The sequence below is a fragment of the Diabrotica virgifera genome, chromosome 9 (genome assembly GCF_917563875.1).
Source record: "Diabrotica virgifera virgifera chromosome 9, PGI_DIABVI_V3a".
Taxonomy (NCBI): Eukaryota; Metazoa; Arthropoda; class Insecta; order Coleoptera; family Chrysomelidae; genus Diabrotica; species Diabrotica virgifera.
The window spans coordinates 28,351,733-28,372,341 of NC_065451.1; the positions used below are offsets into that span (position 1 = coordinate 28,351,733).

At 32.4% G+C, this 20,609-nt stretch overlaps 2 protein-coding genes across 10 annotated transcripts in view; both read right to left on the reverse strand.

Annotated features, from left to right (window-relative positions):
- Positions 1-13,004, reverse strand: part of LOC114341161 (gastrula zinc finger protein XlCGF8.2DB-like) — a 108,822-nt gene extending 95,818 nt beyond the window's left edge. For 7 of the 9 annotated variants that reach the window (XM_050662224.1, XM_050662222.1, XM_050662221.1 and 4 more), the window contains exons 1-2: positions 12,279-12,515; positions 6,261-6,744 (exon numbers count right to left, since the gene is read on the reverse strand). In XM_050662224.1, the coding sequence (XP_050518181.1) occupies positions 6,261-6,456 (196 nt within the window). In that variant the 5' untranslated portion in view covers positions 6,457-6,744; positions 12,279-12,515. Of the gene's footprint in view, positions 1-6,260; positions 6,745-12,278; positions 12,516-12,655; positions 12,749-12,882 lie in introns of those variants that run through there. The other 2 variants (XM_050662217.1, XM_050662218.1) reach the window with 2 other exon arrangements.
- Positions 7,239-20,609, reverse strand: part of LOC114341160 (zinc finger protein 420-like) — a 60,725-nt gene continuing 47,354 nt past the window's right edge. The window contains exons 4-5 of the mRNA XM_050660067.1: positions 19,531-20,468; positions 7,239-7,244 (exon numbers count right to left, since the gene is read on the reverse strand). Coding sequence (XP_050516024.1) covers positions 7,239-7,244; positions 19,531-20,468 — 944 coding nt within the window. The remainder of the gene's footprint in view (positions 7,245-19,530; positions 20,469-20,609) is intronic.

Genomic DNA, 20,609 nt, shown 5'->3' on the forward strand with positions numbered 1-20,609 from the left:
ATTATTTTTTACTTTAACATTAATATTGAAAAACAGATATTCGGATATTACCTATATTGTTTTTAAAAATATAATAATGTAGTAATTATTGTTTATTAACACCAAATATAAAATAAGATTTTAATTATTTTTTCAATATTGATTTTTGAGATTTCTCTTAGTCCATAAAAAATTAAAATTAAGATTGCATAAAAAAATAATCTCATGTAAAATAAATATTTCTTATTTACCAAACCTTTGGTTTGGCGCCCTTTTGGGGTTGCGCCCGCGTGCGTCGCACGCTCGGTTACGGGGGCCCTGCTCATGTGGGATATTTTGCGGAAGTTGTGGGTATATGTAAGTGTATGGATTCCTCGAAGTTTGTACAAACTTAAGCCAAATAGTTTCCCATTTCTTTCTTAATTTTTTATGCAATTCTGGAATGTAATCGCTGGAGATTGTTAAATCTACTATTTCATTTAAAGTTTCTGAATTCTTTGCCATTTCATCCACTATCTCATTTTCTTTGATTCCGGCATACATCATATCCGGCATATCTCATTTTCTTTGATACAACATAAATATGCTGCACCAATTTAACATAACCGCCAGAAAATTTAACATGTTAATTTTCCCAAAAAAGACAAAATGCATGGTTATAACAGCAAATCCAATAAGATGTAAATTGGAACTGGAGGGTCAGATAATAGAACAAGTGATGGAGTTTAAATATCTAGGCATCACACTATCTAGCTACGGAAGGCTCGAAAGAGAAGTGGAAGATCAAGTGCATAAAGCAAACAGAGCTGCAGGTTGCTTGAATAACACAATTACCCCAGGCTGTGGGTGAAAAACGTGATATAATTCAGGAATTTTTTAAACCTATCAGGTGTTGTAAAGGACGATGCCAGGAATAACTTCTACTAACATGTAACCAAAAATATTGTGCGCTTTTTTTTAATTGCGATTTTCATTTGTTAAATTTGCAATTTTTATTGATTTTTAATTTTGTAGCTTAGGATATTGATTTTAGAGAAAAACTTTTTAATAGAAAGTTGTAGTAAATTAAAAAACCTACAATTTGAGCTATGGTAAGTTTAATTTCGTTTATTGGTTATTGCAAAACAGCCTGCGAAGGGTCCAAAATGGCCGTTTTTTACAATTTCATTATTTATTGTAGAAATAATTTTTTTTTATTTTTTAAAGCTTTAAAATAAAGATCTTTCAATTTCAAACAAAACAAAATTGTAAAGCCAGATTAACGAATTTGTTGCTTAGATATTATAAATTGTTTATCCCAAGAGGTCAAATGTCGAAAGCTATAATAACTTTTTGAAAAAAAAAATCGTAGAAAGTTGGTGAAACATCCAGTCTCCTTCTAAAGAGTTATATTTTCATATTCTGATGTAAATAAATGCGTAAAACATTTTTAAACCTCTAATTTTTGGATTTGAAAATAAGGGGGCAAATTTCGTTATAAACATTAGAGCTGAAGCGGCCCTGTACATCCTATGAGTTTTTAACTTACACATTATTGTTGCTGAAGATGAAACGAAGATTTATAAAAAAATAAAAAAATTCTACGACCAACTGAAGCCGAGATAATTTTTGGGTTTGGAAATAAGGGGGCAAATTTCGTTATAAACATTTAGAGCTGAAGCGGCCCTGTATATCCTATGAGTTTCTAACTTACAGATTATTGTTGCTAAAGACGAAACGAAGATTTATAAAAAAAAACAAAATTTTCTACAACCAACTGAAGCCGAGATAATTGTTTTTTTTTCTTAAATCACAGTGCCTTTATTTATAACAATTAAGAAATTATTTTACAGTCATTGACTAAAGAAAGACTTATTTATCTTAAAATAAAAATTATTATAAAGTATAATTACATTTAATTATTAAAAATTATTTTTTAAGTCGGTGCTTTTGCATGCGGCCGAATTTTGCAAATCGCCCGGCTCGCTTCAAATCCGCGCGCTCGGAAAATTTTTACGTACGTTGTATTAAATTTTGACAGAAAACAATTTAATAATATTACCATTATAATATACAGTCTATTTACCACTGTGTTTGTTTTTCTTGATAAAATTTTATATGTGAAATCCAAAAAGAATAGTCACTACAAGAAGAAAAAGTTTTATATTGTATATTATAGTAAGAAGTAACATTATTATTATTATATTTATATAACAATGAAAAAATTAAAAATATACTTATATATTTCATATATATGTATCATTTTTGTAATATTATTCCTTCAGAAATGAAATTTCACATATAAAAGTTTATCAAGAAAAACAAATACAGTGGTAAATAGACTGTATATTATAATGGTAATATTATTAAATTGTTTTCTGCCAAAATTTAATACAAGTTAGGTAAAAATTTTCCGACCGCGCGGATTTGAAGCGAGCCGGGCGATTTGCAAAATTCGGCCGCTCGCAAAAGCACCGATTTTAAAAATAATTTTTAATAATTAAATGTAATTATATTTTATAATAATTTTTATTTTAAGATAATATAAGTCTTTCTTTACTCAATGACTGTAAAATAATTTCTTAATTGTTATAAATAAAGGCACTACGACTTAAGAAAAAAAAAACAATTATCTCGGCTTCAGTTGGTTGTAGAAAATTTTTATTTTTTTATAAATCTTCGTTTTGTCTTCAGCAACAATAATCTGTAAGTTAGAAACTCATAAGATGTACAGGGCCGCTTCAGCTCTAAATGTTTATAACGAAATTTGCCCCCTTATTTTCAAACCCAAAAATTATCTCGGCTTCAGTTGGTTGTAGAAACTTTTTATTTTTTATAAATCTTTGTTTCATCTTCAGCAACAATAATCTGTAAATTAAAAGCTCATAGGATGTACAGGGCCGCTTCAGCTCTAAATGTTTATAACGAAATTTCCCCCCTTATTTTCAAACCCAAAAATTAGAGGTTTAAAAATATTTTACGCATTTATTTACATCAGAATATGAAAATATAACTCTTTAGAAGGAGATTAGATGTTTCACCAACTCTCTACGATTTTTTTTTCAAAAAGTTATAGCCTTCGACATTTGACCTATTGGGATAAACAATTTATAATATCTAAGCAACAAATTCGTTAATCTGGCTTTACAATTTTTTTTATGTTTGGAATTAAAAGATCTTCATTTTAAAGCTTTAAAAAATAAAAAAATATATTTGTACAATAAATAATGCAATTGTAAAAAACGGCCATTTTGGACATTTCGCAGGCTGTTTTGCAATAACCAATTAACTAAATTAAACTTACCATAGCTCAAATTGTAGGTTTTTTAATTTACTACAACTTTCTATTAAAAAGTTTTTCTCTAAAATCAATATCCGAAGCTGCAAAATTAAAAATCAATAAAAATTGCAAATTTAACAAATGAAAATCGCAATTAAAAAAAAGCGCACAATATTTTTGGTTACATTTTAGAAGTTATTCCTGGCATCGTCCTTTACAACATCTGATAGGTTTCAAAAATTCCTGAATTATATCCTGAAATCGACCTATTTTTCACCCACAGCCTGGGGTAAATATGGAGAAATGAAAATATCAGAAAACAAATGAAAGGCAGAATTTTCAAAACAGTCATCAGACCAATAATGACACACGCGGCAGAAACACGACCCGACACAGAGAGGACAAAAAGATTGCTCGAAACAGCGGAGATGAATACCATTCGAAAAATCGATGGTAAGACTCTATGGGACAGAGCGAGAAGTACAGATATATGACGGAGATGCAAGGTGGACAACATTAATAAATGGGTGAGAAACAGAAGAATAAAATGGAATGACCACATAACCCGAACGACAACAAATAGAGTAGTAGGGATAGCGAGAGAAGGTTCTCCAATAGGAAGACGATCAGTGGGAAGACAACGAAAATGATGGAACTACAACTTACTAGAGGCACATTGAAAAAACTGACAGAGTCATAGTCATGTCTATACCTACGAAAAGAAGAAAAATAAGAACATTCAAAATGCACCTCTATTTGTTTTAAATTGTTAATAGAACAAAACCCTTCAAAAATTGATTTACTGAAAAATTTGTTTTAATGCACATACCACATAATATTATGTTTTCTATTACATCAATATACGGTTCAAACCAAACCCTTCCTTCAGTGTGTCATAGTTTATATCGAATTCTCTCTAACGCATTAAGTTACAGAAAAGAAGGTATGTCCGTAATTATTATAAATTGAACTTAGAAAATTATGTAGCGTTGATGGGTAGTTGCATATTCAGGCAACTTCTACTTAACGTTTGGTTGACGTTTAGAATATGTATGTATGCTAAACAATGAACTGTCAATACTGATGGAATCGCCATGAATTTCTTTAATGACTTCAGGATGAGATAGAGCTACTCAGGTAAAGGAGGGAAGATAATCGCCATCTTTCGTAAACAAACAAATTGACACTGCTAGTCAGGTACGTCAGGGTTGCCAGATTGGGGTATTTTCCCACAATTTTGGGGTAATTTGAAAGCGTATAAGGGAACTTCTCTAAGCAGAAATGGTTGGAAGATTTTTTGGGGTGAAAATTATGGAAGATTTTAAGGGGTCATGGGAAATTAAATTTGCGAATGTACACATAGAACTGTATATTATACTCTCATATAGTCGAAGAAGATAGGACCTATGAATTATTTCCAGGGCCCTCTGTTGATAAGTAATATAATTTTTGTTTACTGTTCTCTACATTTGACTGCTAATTTATTAAAATGCGGCAAAAATTTAAATTTGGGTGATTTGAGCTTGAATTTGAGGGAATTTCAGTTTCTAAGTGTGGGATTTATAAAATCACATCTGGCAACTCTGGTGGTAGTTGTAGCAAATTTTACCTGAAAAATTATCTGTCTCTCTAGGACAGGACCTCTCTCTTGTATGTTGCAGGCAATCTCGCTTCACTGTTTGAATGGGACGGGGCCTTTGGCCATTCCATCAGTATTGACAGTTCGTTGATGTTAAATCGAAAGAAAACCACGTTTTTAGACGGTTTTTCGTAAATAACTCAAAAAGTATTTTATCTAAAAAAACATTCCTACCAATAATATAGCTTATAAAAAAAGTGAAAAAAATGGTGTATGTATAAGGTCTGTATACTCAGTAGAAGCAGAGATGTAACTAATTAAAAATGTGTTGTTATTTGTCAAATTCCAAATTGAATATTTCAACTTGAAATAACCAAAAAATGAAACACATTTTGGAGAAAATTCATCATAATTTTTTTAAACTATTTAATAAAAGCTTTATTCTTGTTTTTTAAAAAAAGTTCCTAAAATATAGCATCAAAAGCAAACAAGTTGCGCTCAAAATAAAGTGAAAATCAACTAACTAGCATCTCAAATGAAATTAATCGTTACCGCTTCATAAGTTACTTTACTTATGCATTGTTTATATTTTATGATTGTTTATATTTATGAACATCGGTTCAAAGTTATTATTTTTGAAAGGGCTGTAGTGTAGGAGGGGGCTTGAATGAATAACTAGTCACGAGTGTATGTCAATTTTGAACAGCCATATCTTAATTTTTGTCTTCCAGAAAAACAAAAATTTTAACCTGGAATAGCTCAGTAGAAAATATCCATGGTTACAAAATTATTTGCTTTTTGAACATCTGCTCAACTGAGTAACCAGACCAGGGGGGTGTACAACCACTGGAGGCTAGAGGGTCTCTGGGGGGGGGGGGGGTATTTAAGCTCAAAGTACATAAGCCCCAAAACTCTTACTAGTTACGCCACTGGTACCGATAGCTTTCTTTATGGCTTATTAGAGTGTTTTATGTTTTTTGCCATATCCCGAATACTAGGTTTTATAACTTTTGATGTCAAATATCTCTGGATCCTTGGATGATAAAAGGTCAAAATTTTTTACAGCGTTGTAGATAGATAATATCAGTTCCTGGTAAAGTTTTATTGAAAAATGTACAAAAACAAGTATGTAATATAAAAAATAAAATGTAAACTTTTTTGGGTTTTTTTTGTAAAAGCATTTTAAAGACTTTTTAAGTAAATGTTTTTTCACTCTAACTTTTTAGAAATCTACTCGAAACTAAACAATACATGTTATAGTTTCAAAATAGAACAAAATTAGGTCTCTAAGTGCTTTGGTTGCAGAGATAGTTGACATAATGTTAACATGGTCGTTAAATGGGACTTCGGGCGCCCTTAACATCGCGAATTTGACGTCAACATTAATGACACACTGAAAAAAGGGCTTGGGTTGAAGCTTTATTTTGCTTTTTATTTACTTACCATCTTGTTCTTCGGTTTTTATAGGATACTCCTTAAGGTCTGCAGAATCAAATGTATCACTGGCACTTTCCTTCTTAGGTTCCTCCTTGATCTCGATTTTAAAGGTATCCAGTAGTGTATCACCCACCTCATCATCATCTTCTTCTTTTTTACACACTTCACTAAATTCTTGTTTTACTTCTATTTGATCAGACATGATTTTATCTGTTTCAGTATTGTGTTTATACTCCAGAGTAGAGTAACCAAGTGTACAAAGTGGTGTACTAAGAATATATTTTCAATTCAGAACCATATTAACTTGAAACAAGGTCACAGCATAACCCCACCATATTTTCTTCTTTTTATGGGTATGTCCTTCGTTAACTCTGGAGGAAATACTTTTGTCTTGCCTCAGCAATCAGTGTCTATACTTATATCTATTGTCTAATTCTTTTAATATTCTGCTTGGGTGTAGCCTTCAAGTTTTTGAAAGGGATTTTCAAACCTGAAAGAAAGAGGATTTTGGTTTACAACTTAATATTAAGTAAAGTATACAATTTTTAGTATACTGATAGCAAAAAAATGCAACACCTTCTAATATTCCTATTATTTCACATTATAATATTCTTATTATTTGAACTTATACTGTAAATAAACCCTTACAGAGAATGTGTAGAAATGCAAACAAATTTAATAGGTAGTAATGATTTTTTTCATTTATCACTAAGTACTATTAACAATCAGATCGAAAATACCTTTTTATGTAATCACATTGTTTTTATTTTATTATTTATTGACGGACCGAAGTCCATTAGTACATAATACAATTAAAATGTCACACAAACTAGAAAAACAATTCAAAATAAGATCTAGTACAAAATTGGTAAATACAAAAAACAATAATAAAATTACTTGCTCTCATTTAACAATTGAGAGCTAGTCCTATAATATAAAGTAATAAAATCTAAATAATATCTAAAACATTTTGCAATTGACAAATCAGTCCTGAAATAAAACATTAAGTTAAATATACATGTAATTGTGTGGAAAACGCAGTAAAGTCGTTCATAAAGAAATCAATATGCGGTGATAATGTGTTTGCTAATTTAATAGTTTTACATAGATAGGAACTTGAACCATAGTTTGTACGGTTAATGACTTAGTGGAAGGTGGGTCACAGAATGGGTGGTTCTTGAAGGTACACCTAGACCAATTTTATTTAAGAGTGAGATACAGAATTTATGACCATGAATTAAGTTATATAAGAAGCAAAGAGCTTTATGTTGACGGCGACTCTGTAATGAGTCAAGTCGAATAATTTGCAGTAAAGACTCATAAATTTGACCAGTGAAATGCATCTTATAAGCATAATAACGTAAGTATTTACGCTGAACTTGTTCGATTTTATTAATGTGACAATTATATTGAGGTGACCAAACACATGATGCATAATCTAAATGTATTCTAACCAAAGAACAATAAAGAAGTTTTAAAGAACAATCAGTCGTAAAGTCATAACTACATCTTTTAACAAAGCCAAGCATCTTTAATGACTTAGAAACCATGCTATTAATGTTTAGATTGAAATTCAAGTTAGTGTCAAAGAATAACACCCAAATCTATAACTGAGTCAATTAGTTGTAACCTAGTGTCCCGTATATAGTAAGAATTATTCTCAAAGTTTCTCAGTCGAGTAAAAGTTATAGCATTTGATTGCATTTAAGTCCATAACGTTAAAAGTGAGCACCATTCCACAAGATAATTAAGATCTGATTGCAAATTGTAGCGATCCAAATCAGAATTAATTATGTGAAACAATTTAAGGTCATCAGCAAATAGAAGAAATTGAGCAAAATTGAAACTTTTATTTATGTCATTTATAAATAAATTAAAAATGATAGGTCCTAAGTGGGAGCCTTGAGGTACCCCCGATTTAACTATAATTTCATTAGAGAAATAATTCTAAATACAAACTATCTGCCTTCTATCTAATAGATAATTTTGAATCCAACTAAGCAGAGGATCAGAGAAACCTAACTGTTCGATCTTATGTAACAATAACGTATGGTTGACCCTATCAAATGCCTTGGAAAAATCTGTATAAATCGCATCTACGTGTTATTTGCTTTCCAAGGCTTCATTCGAGAAGGATGTATAATTTAACAAGTTCATTTCAGTTGACCTCCCCATAACAAAACCATACTGTTGTTCAATTATTACGTTTTGTATAGTAGGCTTAATTTTGTCACATATTAAACTCTCGAATAGTTTAGGTATAGTATTAAGGATACTAATAGGTCTGTAGCTTTGAACCCTGCTTATATCGCCATTCTTGAAAATCGGTGATATAAAACTAACTTTCCAAACGGAAGGGAATTCACTCGTTTGTAATGATTTTTCAAAAATAAAGAATAAGTGACGAGTAAGATTAAAACTACAGTATTTCAGTAACTTGAGTGGGATTCCATCAGGCCCTGGACCCTTATGTATGTTTAGCTGAGAAAATTTGGTATGCTTTTTCTCATGAGGATCTTTCAGTGCGTCACAGTTTTTCGATTTCTTTCTAACACATTAAATTGTATATGACAGAAAAAAACGAACGTCAGTGATTACATTTCGTCGGTGACATTTATAACATTTATTCTAGTTGTCAATAGATGGCGCTATAATCGAAAAAAAAAATTATTTACTAATTATATAATATATCTACGAATATAATCTGTACAATTTATAAGACTATACAAATCAAAGAAAATACCATTTTATAAATGCAATAAACACAATTGATTTGCTTTTATGCCAAATTGCAAATAAAATGTGACAACTGTCAGATTTAACTAAAATGTCATGTTAGAATAAATGTCAGAAATGTTTATTATCACGGAGTTATCTTTTTTTCTATCATTTGTGACGCACTGAAAAATGCTCATGAAAAGAAGCGTAATATATACCTCTGAAATAGATAAGTCACAACTAGCAATGTTGAAACTAGTGTTAGCCCTTGCACTATTTGGAATAGGACATTTTTGTCCTCACTATATACTGCAGCAAAGTAGTGAGCAAACATCTTGGCTATGGTAGGACCATCGGAAGTGGTTTGGCCATTATGGTTTAAAGTGTTCGGAATGCTATTATTGTTCCTTTTAGAATTTACGAACCCCCAAAAGCTTTTAATGTTACTGGGAAGTGTATGTTCAATGTTTGCTACAAACTGATTGTATGCTTGGCCTGTTAAGGACTTGCATATCAACCTTAATCTAGAAAATTCATTATAGTCTTGAGGTAACCTGGTCACTTTAAATTTCTTATGAGCTTTCTTTTAAGTAATGATGCAGTTTCTTAACTCTCGGGTATACCATTTAGGAAAATTGCCGGTATAAAACTTTTTCATTGGTACATAAACATCGATAGCGCCATACAAGACATCATAAAGTATATTGACCATATCATCTAAACTTTTGACTCTGAAAATTTCATCCCAGTATATTGTGTCTAAGTAATCAGAAATACCTTGAAAATTTGCTAATTTAAAGTCGTAGAAAAAGCCTTCAGCTTTCATTGTGCTTTGATAGTCTAGTTGAATTTAAGTTGATTTGTAAAAATGGCAAGTCCTTGAATAAACATTACATTACATAAGATTATAAACAAATTTGCAAATCATTTTCATAAAAAAGTTGATAGAGTGGATCTTCCTTGATTTTCTATACACTAAATAAGTTACTCTATGGGGCATTGACCAAATTAAGTGGTCTATATCATATTGTGAAATACTCATTCATATTCTTCTTATGTCATGCCACCGATCTTTTATGATTGCTGGAGGAGAATGTGGCAATTGATTTAAATTTCGACCTACCATATCCCACAAAGTATCTATACCAGGTTCTTGTATGAACTCCATGGTTTCAGGAAATATGAGGTCTTGCGTTATCCGATTAAAAGTTTGTAGGCAGGAATGTAAAACTGGTTAGAGTACTTCACCAATATATCGTCAAGCTCTCAGAATGCTGTTAATCCTTAAGCTCCTAGCGTTACATATATGTAACGCAGAAACCGCTAAAATCTTAAGCCTTAAATTCGGGAAGTGATTTTAATTTTAACTAGATGATGATGCAAGACTTTCAAGGTACACTTGTTTACTAGTTGTCAGCAGTTCGTTCGAGGATTTGATCTAACCTGTTTATTTAGTTGAGTGTTGTATGTGATGCTGGACGGTGTTTATTATTTATGGTAAAAATGGATCTCAAGTTTGAGTAAGTATATTTTTACTATTCTTTTGTTATTATTAATTTACAGTGTTTTCAATTGAGAATAAATTAATGTCTTTTCTTATTGATAATATAAATTTTTAGAAATTTTATCCTGGTTTTGTAAAAAGCGCCTTTAATTCTTGGTGTTACATATGTGTAACACTAGGAACATATGGGAGCAAAAATCGGAACTTTTGGAATTGTAACGTATTGTTTGTTCCAGAAAAGGTTATTCTCTTCAAGAAGCGCTGAAGATGATTGATGCCGTTGAAACTTTAAACATTGATGCTATTATTTAGGTACTGAAACCCCAGAACTGAATGTGCTTACAAACGAGGAATTTGGTGATGAGGAATATAATGATTTTAACAGGCTGTCCGAGAAACAATACCTAACACCTGGGATGTGTTACAGGACAAATAGACCTCATACCACACTAATGGTTGGCTGTGTTGACTATGTCGTAACACACAGTGGCCAATGGGGTATACAGGACATATATGCTTTGTAACGCACCCAATGTAAGTTTATAAATATCTCTAAATGCAACCAAGGTGTTAAATTAAGACTACGGAAACAGCTACTGAGGAGTATATGGGCAAATGGGCATAAGTTACACGATTGCACCTGAACTGAGATGAAAATCGAGGGGCGTTGTCAAATTTATGAGCGTCCACCTTTCTAGGGTTAAGTCTTATCAACTATATATGTAGTACAGTAGAGCGTCGATAATCTGAACCCTGGTAATCCGAACGTTCGCTAATCCGAACGCAAAAAAAAATTATTAAATTAAAAAATATGATCGCGGACCGAATTTTTGATTTAATATGACAATATGGGCAAAATATGACTGAGGATTTTTGTTTTGCTTATGCAGAAATACATACAATATATTTGTTTATGACGCAGGTATTTTATTCCTTGTAACTAAAACGTTTGTACATTATGTACATGTACTATGTTTGTGAGCTTTGTATGTATTTTGAACATATGTTCGATATTCCGAACAATTTGATAATCCGAACTATCCCTGTACCAATTAGTTCGGATTATCGACGCTCTACTGTACTAGAATTCTTAGAGACATGGCATAGTGTTTTCTATAAAACTCTACCACACAAACTATGGCAACTTCTCTTAAATCAACAGAATTTAGACACTCGGAAATGACTTTTATCAATCTTATGATCTGGTGGATATAAAATCTGTAAAGGTACGATTCAGATAACTACTGCAGACAGCAGTTACAGTTGTCACCATGACAGACGTCATTACTTTGTACTATTTGTATAAATAGGTTTGTTCTAGCATCAGTTTCAAATGGTTTGAAACCATCAGCGAATAGTCGACCAGCGCGAGTAGAGGGGATAGCACTGGTGACTATATTATGCTCTCTCACTGACCAACTGTTTGCTGACGGTTTCTGACTAGTTTGACTGTTGCTATAACAAACCTATTATTAACAACTGACGTTCTGCCGGACAGCAGTTGCATTCAGATGTCGGAATCAGTCTCATACAAATTAATAGGGCAAAGTATTGACGCCAGTCATGGCAACAACTGCAACTGACGTCTGCAGTTGCCATCTGCAGTCATTGTCGGAATCGTACCTTAAGATTTAAACACTCTTTGACACAGACACTCTGTTAGAGATCAAAGATAAATGACTCTACCCAACTTGTATTTAGTATTTAGTTTTTAGTATTCTTATGGTTAGGATATTCTATTTTGACAAATATTTGTAAAAGTGCTTATAAAAAAGCAGTGTTAGTAATAGCCTTATAAATACCTAAAGTTTTCTGTAGACAATGTTTCCAATACAACTACTGTAGTTGCACTACAACATATAACACATCATGGGCACCGAATTTTAGTCGAGTTGAATTGAACTTAAACAAGAACCAGTGAGAGGAAGACACGAACAGAACAATTGAATTGAAACGTGAAAACTAAACAACATAACAGATAACAACAATTACAATCGCAATGTTTACAAGTTTACAGTACACAATCAAATCACAATATGGACGCCCTACAGTGTTGCCAGATGAAAATTTCTCGTAACAGTAGAATAGGACATAAAAAACAGTAGAAAACAGGACATTTTTTAATAATTTCAAATAAAACAATAAAATGTAGTTAAATTGAACAAACTAACTATCTTACGTCTATTTTTCAAGGCCATTAATTCAGTAGTTAATTATTTAACTTATTAAGCAGTAATTAATAGAACTGAAGGAAGACCATGACTAGTTTCTGGTTTCTGACTGATTCGCATGCGCAGTTCCGTTTTCAAGCGCTTGAAAACGGAACTGCGCATCAAAACAGGTTTCACAAATGTTTAAACTTGTCTGATAACGCTAAATAATCTCTCAAATGTAATACCAACATACCATATTCTAGTGGAAAATATAACGGAAGATTTGAGATTGAAAACAGGAGAAGTATGAAAACAGTAGATCTCCTGCTAAAACAGGAGATCTGGTAACACTGACGCCATAGTTGCCAGGTCAAAAAACTAAAAATCACCAGACAATTGCTTAAAAAGTTGCCAGATTTTGCTAAAAATCACCAGATTGTTATGAGTATGCGCAGTAACGAAAAATGTGTTGCTGCGCAGAATTTTGCGCATGCGCATACGCGTAACCATTCGAGGACGGTAATGTGAAGGGTTGGAACAAACCTAATAAAACAGTAATTAAAATACAAATGAAACGATTTTTTTTTGTAAAATATAATGTAAAATGTAGGTGTTCATTTTTATAAAAGGTACTGTACATTTAAAACTTAACGTTTTATGTCTTAAACTTGGCCTGACAGACGACCCTTGTCGAGCGGGGTGTTATACAAAATTGTTTTGTTGGAAACCTAGTAATTTTGCTCATGCTAATAAATTTTTAATGCAAATTAAAATTGAAAAAATAGTTCCTAAGAACCTTTGAGATTTTAGTTTAGATGACCAAACCAAAACAAAACGTGACAAAACTACAAAATATGAAGAACAGTAATCACTTAAAACTCTACAGCTGACACAAGAAAGATAAAACTGATAAATTGAAAATTGATATGTTGATATTAACTGAACTGGTTTGTTTATAAAACCAAGACATAAATTATTCGAAGTGCATGAACACTTGTAAGAGTAGCGTAAATTTCGGTGGATCCCCAGTTGAGCACCACAGAGGCGGATCATTTTATATTACAAAATTAGACTTTTTGTATTATATGAATATTAGGCAATTCTTAATAACGAATAAAAAACATATAATCGTACTTTTTAAATAAAAAAATATAATATAGATAAGGTCAAAAAATCACCAGATATTAAGATTTTTAAAAAAGTTTTCACCATATCACCAAATGGGTTAGAAAATCACCAAATCTGGTGAATTTTCACCAGACCTGGCAACCTTGACTGACGCCCTACGACTTCATGACTTCAATCAAAATTCTTCTTCTGTTTATTTAGTTTGATAATTTTTACGTATGACGTATAATATATAGACCCAACAGCCAGCAGTGGCCTAAAAATTTGGTGTTATGTATCAACAGTGATGCCACAGCTACCAATCTCCCGTCGAATCTACCAATTTCAATTTCTCTTTTTTTTTCTCCCGAAAAATCAAATTTGTAGTTTTCCCTGTAGTAATAAATTATTTTATGGATTCTGCTATTTTTTAATTTATATAAAATATAAACTAATAAACATTTGTTGTTTGTTTTGATATTATTTGCATTAGATTTTTTTTCTGATAGACTAATTGCGGATAAATTTAGCAATAAAGTCAGAACCCTTAAATTTGCAGTTGCAACAGATGTTCAGCAGATATCAATTTTATGACCACTTATTTATGATTTTGGGACTGATTGTACCTAAATAGGTACTGCTAATATTAAAGTAAAAATAGGTAAAAATATTAAAATCTTAACACAGCGGAATTTAACTTATTTTACAATTTTATATTAAAATCTTAGTATTTCGACATAATTTGGATAAGAACATTAAAAATTTTTCTCGTCATCAATTGCTTCAATATCCGACATAACATTTTTATTTCCACATTTGCTTAAACGACCTTATTTAGCCACAAATGATAGATATTCGCAATATGTGTCACATATGGCTCACAAACATGGACTTTCACAAAGGAGAATATTGGCAGGATATCAAAAAAAACAAAGACAAATGGAAAGACAGATGCTATAGGTATCGGTCTTGTCTAGACAAGAAAAGAAACTCATGGATCAGAGAAAAACAAAGGTGAACGATGTATCAAGACAGGTTGCAAAACTTAAATGAAACATCGTCGTACCATGGGAACACAAAAGAAAATGAGGAAGATCACAGATGAGATGGACGGACGACCTTAAGAGAACGGCAGGAAAGGACTGGATGCAGATCGCCCAGAATAGAAACCAATGGAGATTTATAACAGAGGAAGCCTATGCCCAGCAATGGGCGTTTAACGACGTTCTACACCTTCGTTGCGGGGTATGCCTCTCAGAGGAAAGGGGGGGAACTTATATGCAAGCGAAAGTTGGTAACAATGCATTTATAGCAGAATACTCAAATCATATGTTTCAGTATTGAATACTTTATAAAAATAAATTGTTATAAATTACGGAAATTACGGAATAAATTATAATAAATAAATTAAAAATAAATGGTACGGTAAACAATCCTCATTTTTTAATATGTTATTCCTTACAAAAAAAACCTTTAATTTAAGCACAAATAATTAAAAATCGTAAATTTGGGTCAAAAGTTATTAACTTTTTAAGAATTCCCATAAGAGCCCATGTTAAAACTTAACTTTGACCCTTAATAGTAATTAAACGGCACGGTAAAACAATTTTTAAAAAATCAAGTCTCAGTTTTTTGAAGTAAACTATAACATACTAAAATTTCATGCAAATCCTTAATTCTTTGCCGAAGGTGTAGAACGTCGTTAAGGTTGATTAGATAGATAGGTAGATAGATAGATAGATATAGATATTGCGCTCCGTGGTCTCCCTCTATATTTACAGTCACGTGACACGCTGTCAGATTTGTGAGGACGTTTTAGCGTTGAGTTTTATGGGATTATTTTGTTAAATTGACTATTTTATTTTCTAGTGATAATAACCGAATACAAATTGTTAGAATTCATTAGTTATTCTTTTATAGTGTCATTAGTTCAACAAAAATCTTTTTTGTTGTTAACCCGGGAACAGTCGCGCTCTTTTCTGCCACACGATCGAACGTCGTAACCAGGATAATCCTAAGGGGGGGTTACAACTACTGGAGGGTCTCTGGGGGTATGGAATAGTAATGCTGTAAAGCGTATAGAACTTAAAGTACATCCCAAAGGGGGTATAACCCCCAACCACCCCGGTTACGCCACAGGGCGCCCGACAGGTTTTATCTAACAATACGTATAAAACAAATTTTGATTTATTTTTTATGTTAAAGTTAAAATTATCAATTTCTAAAATGAGGGATACACGAAAACGGAACAAACATTAATATAAAAGATAGCAGATACAATAACAAACGGAACAAATACTAATAGTCTGTAATGTCCGTCTATGAATATTGTAATAGACGAAATTATTGATTTTTGTACACTAATTTATATTTAAATAAAAACACTTAATTTATATTATTTTTTTACACACACTTTCAATTCATGTAAATTTACAATACCTAGTTAAAAATAAAAGTAAAATCAAAAAAGTAAGTTTTCAATCTAATAGCACATAAAACAACATCCAAAAATGTTATTTTACATCCTACCAGATTAAAAACAATGGGAACCTTGTCTGGTAACACCTCCGAGGCTTCTACAATTTGCAAGCCATAACGGATGCTGAGACTAAAGAAGATGAGGGAATTTTACAATTTATAATTCACGTCCCATCTGCTCAGCGCGGTAAAGTTCCAACGCGAATGGTTCCCTTCATACTCCAATCAGAGTAGACATGTAAATCAAAAATGAATAACCATTTTCAATTTCGTTGCAACACGAAACTACAGCCGCATCATTATTCCAGTTCAATCAGAGAGTGTAGCAAGCACGTCTATCGGTTTCGAAACTTATTAGTCTCTCATCAGGAGGCACATATGCTGCTCTCTCAGCCCGGCGTGCAGTCACGGATTGCAACGAACGAAATGGCAGGGATGCCCTAGCGGCAACTGCTAGCAAAAAACTAAGTTTTCAATCTAATAGCACATAAAACAACATCCAAAAATGTTACTCTACATTCTAAAAGATTGAAAACAATGGTTTATTGAAAACAGATAAGGTTCCCATTGTTTTCAATCTGGTAGGATGTAGAGTAACATTTTTGGATGTTGTTTTATGTGCTATTAGATTGAAAACTTAGTTTTTTGCTAGCAGTTGCCGTTAGGGCATCCCTGCCATTTCGTTCGTTGCAATCCGTGACTGCACGCAGGGGTTTGTCCTAGTTAGGTCAGAGAGAGCAGCATATATGTGCCTCCTGATGAGAGACTAATAAGTTTCGAAACCGGTAGAGGTGCTTGCTGCACTCTGATTGAACTGGAATAATGATGCGGCTGTAGTTTCATGTTGCAACGAAATTGATTAAATATAATGCCTTTTATCTACCTGCGTTTTTACTCACGTATTGAGTACTAGGAAGCAGACTTGTTGATCTTTACCTCGGTGAATTGATATGTTGTGGAGTGCAACTATGTAGACTCCCCATGTCTCTACATTCATCACCCTTTATTCCTTGCAATTTTTAGAAGGATGGGAATAGGTATAAGAGAGAATCTGTTTATTTTTAAGGTGTTTATTTTTCGATTCAGAGCAACATTACAGTGCTTTCCTGATGAGAACAAAAGAGTTCGAAATGGTCCATAGAAAGATGGTAATGATCTCTGAATCGAAATTAAATATAATGCCTTTTATCTAACTGCGTTTTTACTCACGTATTGAGTACTAGGAAGCAGATTTGTTGATCTTTACCTCGGTGAATTGATATGTTGTGGAGTGCAACTATGTAGACCTCCTATGTTTCTACATTCATCACCCTTTATTCCTTGAAATTTTTAGAAGGATGGGAATATGTATAAGAGAGAATCTGTTTCCGAATTAAGAAATCTAAAGATTTTATTATTTTTAAACATTTATTTGTTTGAAAATGGAGTCTTTTGGGTTTCGGCATTTTGTTAATAGAGGTCGCTATCGCGTCTAAATGTTAATTATATTTTGTAATGGGCATGAATGGCAAAGGTGTTTATTTTTCGATTCAGAGCATCATTACAGTGCTTTCCTGACGAGAACAAAAGAGTTCGAAATGGTCCATAGAAAGATGGTAATGATCTCTGAATCGAAATTAAATATAATGCCTTTTATCTACCTGCGTTTTACTCACGTATTGTACTAGGAAGCAGATTTGTTGATCTTTACCTCGGTGAATTGATATGTTGTGTGAGTGCAACTATGTAGACTCCCTATGTCTCTACATTCATCACCCTTTATTCCTTGCAATTTTTAGGATGGGAATAGGTTTAAGAGAGAATCTGTTTCCGAATTAAGAAATCTAAAGATTTTATTATTTTTAAACATTTATTTGTTTGAAAATGGAGTCTTTTGGGTTTCGATATTTTTTTAAATAAAATTATGTATGATGTTCTATTATTTTTTATTTAAGATAGCTTTTAAAGTCTAATCATTTTTATTTTGACAAGATAGTGAAGCATGGCATTTCACATGTACAGTGGAACCTCGATTATCCGTCTCTCCGTTAACCGTCACCTCTGTTAACCGTCAGGGTACATACAGACGTTGTACTGACTACATAAGCAAAAATTCTAATGTAAGAAAATATATATAAAAAAAGTTAATTTGATTTGTGATGAGGAAACAAACGGCTATCCATTGCTGACAGATAAAGAAATCGTTGAAGTGGCAACAAAGGCGGACCAAACAGATTCAGAAGCTGACACAGACTTGGAATTTGACTGTAGATAACTGTTTGTGAAACTATTGTAACTGACAAAGATTTGCGTAATTAATCTAGACAAGCTGCATCGCACATGCAATAATTTATCGAGTGGTATTCTCAACAAGAAGAAGCCAATAAAGTAGATTGTATGATCTTATGTCGATTAAGAAATTCAGCCGTCGCAAAATGTGAAGTAACAGTAAAACAAAGATTTCAGAATATTTTAAATTGATTCGATTGTACAAACACAAATCCCTCTTATATTGCCAAACAAAACATACAAATGAAATTTGAGATTTGTACTATGAATTTTTATTTTTTTTAATGTTCTGTTAACCGTCTTTTCGATTATCCGTCATACCCTTGGTCCGGTGCCCTGACGGATAATCGAGGTTCTACTGTAACACTTTTTACATAAACTTACTTCTAGTAAATTCAGCACGAGAAGAGAAACGAAGCAAATAATAAACATAACCTAGCGTTTAGTCTAAATTTCAACATTGATCGATTAACAACGGGCATTGTTGACATTGACCGGAAAATGATAGAAATGTTATAAAGAATTTAAAATTATCATCAATATCCAGTTTCTATGGACAATAACGTTAATATCCAGACATTGTCGACAATGACTAATTCATTGTCGATATTAGAGAAATATCGCAAAGGCAAACGTTAATAGCGTGTCAAGACGTAAATAATGGATAACAGTCTATTTCAACACAGACATGACCGATTATTAACGTTATTGGCTGGATTTACGTTATTGCGCGTAACATATATAAATAATCTTCGGATTAATAGTATAAGTCTGTCTTTCAAAACGTGTGTCAAAACGACATTTCTTTCATATAGCACTGTGTCTCGTTCTACTACAGTCGGAAAAATGAAAGAATACCCATGAACGAACATATAAAACACGCTGTATTTTCCTGTCACCGTGTCACAAAGAAAATTGCCCAGCGCAAGTACATGTAATAATAATTATTACATGTATTTGCGCTGGCCAATTTTTTGTGTGACACGGTGACAGGAAAATACAGCGTGTTTTATATGTTCGTTCATGGGTATTCTTTCATTTTTCCTACTGTAGTGTGTGTTTTCACATGTGCTGTTAAACTAGAACTGTGTGAATACTGTTTGGAGCATATTTCGCATGTAAAAGGTTTTTCGCCAGTATGCACTCTTATATGTGATTGTAAAGAATAACTATATGAAAACTGTTTGCTGCATACGTTACACGTAAAAGGTTTTTCACCAGTATGCACACTCATATGCCTTTTTAAACCTGCACTATCTGAATATTGTTTAGCGCAAATTTCACATGCAGATTTTTCACCAGTATGCACACTCATATGTCTATTCAAACCTGCACTATCTGAATATTGTTTAGCGCAAATTTCACATGCAGATTTTTCACCAGTATGCACTCTCATATGTACTTTGACGTACGAACTGTGTGAAAACTCTTTGTTGCATATTTCACACGCAAAAGGTCTTTCCCCAGTGTGCGTTTTCAGGTGATGTGTTAAATTGGAACTATTTGAAAACTGTTTGGTGCATATTGTGCATGTGAAAGGTTTTTCGCCCGTATGTACTCTTCTATGTTCAGTTAAAAGTGTGTTTGTTGAAAATTGTTTGGAGCAAATTTCACATCTAAATGGTTTTTCACCAGTATGCACTGTCATATGCGATTTTAAAGCATGCTTCATTGAAAACTGTTTGGTGCATATTTTACACTCAAATGGTTTTTCACCAGTATGCACTCTCATATGTCTAGTTAAATGTGAGTTTGTTGAAAACTGTTTGTTGCATAGATCACACGTAAAAGGCCTTTCACCACTGTGCACTAGCATATGTCTTTTTAAAGAAGAACTTCTTGTTAATTGTTTGGAGCAAAATTCACATCTAAAAGGATTTTCTTCTATTTTCACATCCGTAGTAGCAGCAACGTTTTGGTTCAAAGTGTTTCCAGTACCGTTTAATAGATTCAATGCATCATTCTGCATGTCTTCGCAAGAGACACCTAAAATAATAATTATCTGTTAAATCAGTATAATATAGCATAACGATAAGAAAATTAATAAATCATGATTCAAGAAGTCAAATTTGAGCTGGATGGGAAAAGCCTATATTAACTAATTGGTCTTACTATAATCTATCTCAA